The sequence below is a fragment of the Lolium rigidum genome, chromosome 5, assembly GCF_022539505.1.
Source record: "Lolium rigidum isolate FL_2022 chromosome 5, APGP_CSIRO_Lrig_0.1, whole genome shotgun sequence".
In the NCBI taxonomy this organism is placed as follows: Eukaryota; Viridiplantae; Streptophyta; class Magnoliopsida; order Poales; family Poaceae; genus Lolium; species Lolium rigidum.
In genome coordinates, this window is record NC_061512.1 from 207684975 (window position 1) to 207691661 (window position 6687).

Here is a 6687-nt window from a genome sequence, read left to right on the forward strand (position 1 = left end):
ATCGAGACACTTCTCTAATAAATGATCAATAGCGGGACCTGGAGATCCATAATGACTCCTACATATTCAACGATGACTTCGTGATCGAAAGAACCATTAACATATGATACTGATTCCCTTTGTTGCGCGATACTTTACTTATCCGAGGTTCGATCATCGGTATCTCTATACCTAGTTCAACCTCGTTACCGATAAGTAATCTTTACTCGTACCGTGATATGACATCCCTTGTGAGTCAGTCACATGCTTGCAAGCTAATTGGATGACATTCCACCGAGAGGGTCTAGAGTATATCTATTCGTCATTTGGATGGACAAATCCCACTCTTGATTCACGCGCTTCAACTTATACTTTCCGAATACTTAATGCCACCTTTATAACTACCCATTTACGAAGTAGTGTTTGATGTCATCAAAGCATTCATCCGGTGCAGGTGATTAACATGATCTCATGGTCGAAAGATTAGGTTACTATGTATATTAAAGCTTGTAGCAAAATAAACGTGGGCGCCGTCAAGGTCAGGGTGCGGCGGCGGACCGGCTCTTACCAGCACGGGGAACCCCACGTTTCCCACCTCGCACGCAGGTAAGAGCCGGTCCGCCGCCGCCGGCAACCGCCCGGGCGTTAGCCTGCGCCGATGGCGACGAGGGGGAGAGGGTGGGAGGGGGCTGGACGTGGAGTGATGGAGGTTTCGCCCGTCGCCGCCCGCGGGGGACAGGAGCGGGGCGAAGCGTTTTCTCCTATTCTTATTTCACAGCATTGAAGCCATTCATGAGAAGTTGAGAACCATGAAACTTAAGATCCAACATTTGATTAGTTTCTTTAAAATATCAGGAACGCAACGTTGGATGGGAGCCTTGTTGCAACACATAATAGATGCAAAGATTCTTAAACCATTTCGTTTCGCACTCAATTTCAGTTCAAAAGGGCTAGATCTATCGTCCATATCTTTCACTGAAATGCAATATAAGGAAAAAAATACTCCACTCTTCATACCTGATGACTACGTTTATACCTACAATACAGGGAATACATGATGACTACGTTTCATGATTAAATGGCCACAAAAAAGAACATCAACTACTCTAGGTATAAACTTGAACGATCCATTGAGTACGAATGTATGATCCACTCTTTTGGCCAAATAATTTATAACTTCGACCTGTTGGTGATTATTTGAACGAGAAGAACCATCATAACAAACCTAATGAAAATTTTCGCCTGGCCAAATAATTAGTGGTGACAAACTGTGAGGCAAAGGTGTTACAATCACCAACATACTATATGCTGCTCAATACGGATAGTAGAAGTATATTCCCTCTCGAAGATCCAGAGGATTAAGCAGAGGCTTGCCCTTCTGTCAATTCTTCCTTTCGCACGGCAGCAGGAGCTCCACCGGTTGTTGGGCTGCAAAAATACCCATCGTTTCAGAATTCTCCCGGAGAAACACGGCCTTAAAAATACCACAAACTGTAAAACTACGAATATACTCACAATCCAGCCATGACTTTGAATGCATCATAGATCACCCACTGAGTACCAGTCAGTGTACCGATCATGAGGATACGAAGAGGAAGACCGCGCGTGAAGAGGCCCCAGACGCCAAGGTTCTTGACAGCCTGATGGAAATCAGCAGAAAAAACCAGAGTAATTACACACATTTTACGAAGGATCGATCAGAAAAGTTAGGTTCAGATATGTTCCGCAGATGCAGCAGTGCTTACATCTCCAACGGTAGCGCCCTTGGCGTTGTTGAGAAAGGAGACCAGGTTGTCTGCGGGGTGCGATACGGCAGCGCAGAAGACTCCGGCGACGTAGCCGCTCCCGAAGCTCACGCCCAGCTGAACAGGCTTGCTGGTCTGGTCCTTCGGGGTGGGGATGAGGTGCTTGTACGCCATCTCCACGATGTTCTCGTACGTCGCGAACTTCATCATGGTGTCTGCAAAAGAATTGGGGAAGTTCAGTTTGGATATTTCGCTCCTAGTAGTAAAATGTATGTCTGCAATGCAGGTGGTTTCTGAACATTTCTGAAAATTCATCAGTCTGTAACAGAAGAAGCTTCTTACATGGAATCTGTCGCCCCCAAAGAGGAACTATTCCTCTTAATAGTCTGCAATTCGCAAACAGAACACCAGTTTAGCACCCCATTAGATCAATCAAAACAACGTATACACAACAGAGGAATGCTGATACTCTGACATGTTTACTTACCCTAAATAGCCTTCAGACCTGACCATCTTGGGGAACCCGTCGCGCAGGCCCTTGGCGTAGCCTGGCTGCGTCTGCACCCTGACCTTGACGGCCTCCATGGGGCAGAGCACGACGTCGGCGAGGACCTCGGCGGAGGCGGAGCCGGCGAGGTAGATCAGGGTCTTGTACTGGGCGGCGTACTCCGGGCCGGCCATGTCGCTGTACTTCTTCTTGAACACCTCGTACAAGCCGTACTTGTATGCGCCCTGCGCGCTGTACCCCAGGAAGGTCGGCGCCCAACCACGGTAGAAACCGCGGAAGCCCTGCTCCTTCAGCACGATGCCGAACCCCGACGAGATGCTCCTGTACTTGGCCGGGTCGATCTGCGATCATGTTTTGTTGCAGGAAATAAACGGTGAGTATTTCCGGCCGAGCATGCTGCACATAAGTTTCTTCAGGCGCGCAGTTTGAACAGTCAGCTCTTCCAGATATTATTATTTTTTAAAGAGGGCAAAAGCTTTGCCCATTCATCATTCATTATTAAGAAGAAAGTTTAGAGTTTGTTATAAGATCGAACCATGCTTGGGGTCAAAAGAAGGAGCCGCATAATAGACCCTAAGTGCTTAGCACCCGCCGTGCTCCAAAGAGCCTCCAAACTCTTAATCTTAGAAACATTTCTAAAAACCATCGCATTTCGCTTATTCCAAAGCTCCCAAGAAGTAAGCATGATAAGGGATGCATAGGACTTCCTCCTCGTGCCGTTTGTGTAGATGGAGCTAAGCCACCATTCTTTAACCGTCTCAAGGTTGCCCCAAGTTGATGTGTCCACATTGGAGAGACCAACCCAAGCGACGATTGAGTTCCAAATCCTTAAGGAGTACTGGCATTTGAAGAGAAGATGAGCCGTGGTCTCGAGATCCCTCCTGCAAAGTTGACACGTGCCACAATTTGGCCACACCCGCTTTTGGAGACAGTCGGCCGTCCAAACACGGTTTTGTAGGATGAACCAAACAAAAAAGTTTGCACTTTGGCGGAACCCAATTTTTCCACACGGCCTCCGGCAAGTAGGAGTAGTTCATGCCCTCAAATTGAGCCTTATAGGCCACCGCCGCCGTATATGACCCCGGTGCGGTGAACTTCCATGCGGTGCCCTCGTTGAGTTGCACCTCGTTTACCCTTCTCCAAAGATCCACAAACTCATCAAGAATGGTAGTTGTGATGCCATCGTTTGTATTTATTTTGGCAATCCAAAAACATTCGTTGATGCCTTTGTAAACCGATAAATTTTTCCACTTGGAGATAGCATAGACGGATGGCAGGATGTCCTTCGGCTTTCTCCCTTCAAGAGAAGGGCCGTGCCAAAACCTCGCAACGCGGCCATCTCCGATGGTGATGGAGGTAGTCGCATAGAAGAAACCCATATCCACCTCGTCACAAGGGTGATCGCCGCATATCCAAGTGACGAGGGGGATCCTCGGCAATGCCCACCATGAGGGGCTTAGGGTTGACGGAATCCTGCACGTTAGCACGAGATGTTGGATACCAACCAAGCGAAGAGCGAGATTTACCTAGGTTCGGGCCCTCGATGAGGTAAAATCTTACTCATGCTTGTCTTGTGCGTGATTGTGAGGGTAGTATCCGGTAGGCTCTCTACTGGCTTTTATATAGGTGGCCAGGTCCCGAGAGTCGTGCACGGATTCGACTAGGTTACATCAAGATCTAATCTATCTTTTTCTTAATCGACATCTCCTTGCCTTGTCCACACCGCTTCAACCGACTTATTGGTCCATCTTGGGCCGCGGTGATTCTCATGAGCCCCCTGTCGGGCTAGAGGAGGTAGGCCAATGTCGGGTACCCGAAGGCTAATGCCCACATCACCAAGTCTTGGAGGGATCTTTCCAAGAGATCCAAGGCCATCTAAGATGCAAAGCCCTCGCAAATTTGTCGAGGTCCATGATGCCAAGCTCACCTTTTTTATTTTGGCTTGCACACGGTCTTCCAATTCACCTTGCATTGCCCCCCAAAAACCTTGTTTGTACCCGCCCAAAAAAAGAGCGCTCAACTTTGTTAATTGTTTGCAAAGCCTCGGGAGGGACAACAAGCGGAGTTATGTGAAAGATAGCTTGCATGTTGACAAGAGTGTCTCTTCCGGCGGTCGCAATATTTTTCCCGTGCCAAGGCACGAACTTGGAGGTTGTCTTGTCAATGAGGGGTTGTATGTCGAGATTCCGAAGGCTTCTTGTGGAAAGCGGCAAGCGGGGCTTTATTGGGTAGTTTGACCGTTGAACTGGGAAGCCTTTCATAATGACCGTTCGTCCAGGTATTTTGGCCCCCTTCGTTGTTAGCTTTGACTTTGGACACTTGGCACATCGACTGATGGGGCCTACCTAGCAAAGGAGTTGACACTCTATGGACTAATTCGTTTCATGCCAATTTGCCAACCAAGCACGGTCTCACGGATGGTTTTTTTAATCATCTGTTTTACACATTCTAATTATACTTCCAGAGGCTGGTACTCTAATACTTTAGTATTTTCTCTTTGTTCATAATCTTGCAACGAAACAAGCGCTTAGATTCTTTGAATTGTACGGATTTCACGAGGTTTTTATAGGATTTCAACCTTAGTATTTTTCTTCCATAGATTACCTTTATCAAAAGAATGATGCTCGCATCAAAACATCTATGGATTGGATTCATATGGCTCAATTCCATAGAAACTAGAATATCCACTCCACCTTTGTAAGGCTCAGTCGTGTATTTTCCCCGTGTTTCTTCTCTTGTTCCAATTTCCAAATAACAGTAAGTATTCTATTCTTCGTAAGTACTTCTCATCAATCCTCCATTTTAAAGAATAAGACGTCATCTTTTTACGTGTTTTTTGTTTGACCAAAAAATACTTTAAATATATAAAAATTGTTTGTATAAAATTAGCATCATTAGAAAATGCTTTTCAGTACGAATCCAACGGTACTAATTACATATAATAAAATTAAAATTTTATTGCTCAATTTTTATGGTCAAAGTTCGTCTTAAATCACGGGTGCGCCTTATTCCTTGAAATGGAGGTAGTAATATGCAAAGAGCCCTTGATTTGGACCTGTGGCACGGCAACAGATGGATTTGGACATGTTGGCAGTGGCACGGGAACAGATGGGACCTACTACGTAGTACTTGGAAGAGGAGTCGGCAGTTCGGAAATTTCTCTTCATTCCAACCACGTCATGGATGGCGTGCCCACTCGACAAGTCAGATTCAAGTTCCAACTTTCGCGGCATCCAGCCAGCTTCGTTCGACAATGAAACCCCCCAATAATTTAAGTGAAAAGTCCTCCCATTGGTCGACTCAACCAAATTGAGAATTTGCAACGAGAATTTCAACTAAAAACTCACGTGAAAATTGACCGGCAGGCAACTAAAAGGAAAATATCAGGGCAGGGTACATGTATACTATCAACTATGTGGGTAGCGTACCTGCATGTTGCACTTGATGACATCCATCGGCGTGACGGCGGCGTGCGTGAGCCCGCACGCGGCGGCGCCTCCGATGCCGCAGGCCGCGTAGTACGCCGGCGAGAACATCTTGATTTGCCCGAAGATCGGCTCGCTCGGCGACCCGGCGACGACGCCGCCGGCGCCCCTCCCGTCCGGTACGCCGCCGGCGCCGCCTGGTTTGGACGGCGCGTAGAGGAAGCTCGGGAGCAGCGGCTGGCGCGGCGCCATCGATCGCCGGCGCGCGGGTGGAAACTGGAACGTCACGATCAGCTCGCGGATTGCTTCTCAGGTAGAGTAGCTCGCTGGCTGCTAGCTCTGTGGCTTCCTGGTCGCTTGGAGGTGCACCCGGACTGCCCGCGCGCGGCCGCCATTTTATACTGAGAATCAACCGCCAGAGAGTGCCAGAGTGGTTGCAGCCGTGCTCGTGCGACCTTTTGATGGGTTTGAATGTTCGACGGCTTGGGAAGCAAGGTCGTGGAACCGGAGAGGCGTGTGGAACTGCGTCTCGAATCTCGATGGCTGGGTTCTTCGAGGAACGATAGTGGATTCTCGATAGCCATGATCAATACTACTACCTTTCATGTCCCAGTTGAACTCGCTCATTCCCCCCCCCCCCCCTCCCCGTCCCGTCCCGTCGAGCTCTCGCCCAGCTACAGTTCTTGGTCGCACTCCTCCTCTTACCGGGCCGATCCAAGGCCTCTCCGCCGGAATAGTCGGCCGGAGTAGGTTGCGGTGACGCGCCAGAGTAGTTAGGGTAGGTTCTCCTTTAGGGTTTTTGTAGTTTTCCAGCTCTATGCCGTGTTCTGCGCGTATGCCCTGTAGTGGTGGTGGTGGCCTGGATCCACGCCAGATCCAGTGCCTTGTAGGGCTGGTCCTGCTGCTGCTCGTGCTCCTATGGCTGGAGGACGGCGGAAGGAGGAGCGGAGCCACCATCCTCAATAAATCGGCGGTGGATCTCTGCTTGTGCTGTGGAGGCAAAGATGAGATCTTTCTCCTGGCCGGCCGC

At 48.7% G+C, this 6687-nt stretch overlaps 1 protein-coding gene across 1 annotated transcript; it reads right to left on the minus strand.

The window, feature by feature from the left end:
* Positions 1 to 946: 946 nt before the first annotated feature.
* LOC124656993 (mitochondrial phosphate carrier protein 3, mitochondrial-like) lies at positions 947 to 5909 on the minus strand. The gene is made up of 6 exons (XM_047195632.1): positions 5661 to 5909; positions 2212 to 2573; positions 2067 to 2110; positions 1725 to 1939; positions 1495 to 1619; positions 947 to 1407 (listed from the first exon to the last, which is right to left on the minus strand). The coding sequence occupies exons 1-6, from the start codon at positions 5907 to 5909 to the stop codon at positions 1338 to 1340; spliced, it is 1065 nt and encodes a 354-aa protein (XP_047051588.1). The 3' UTR covers positions 947 to 1337.
* Positions 5910 to 6687: the final 778 nt, after the last annotated feature.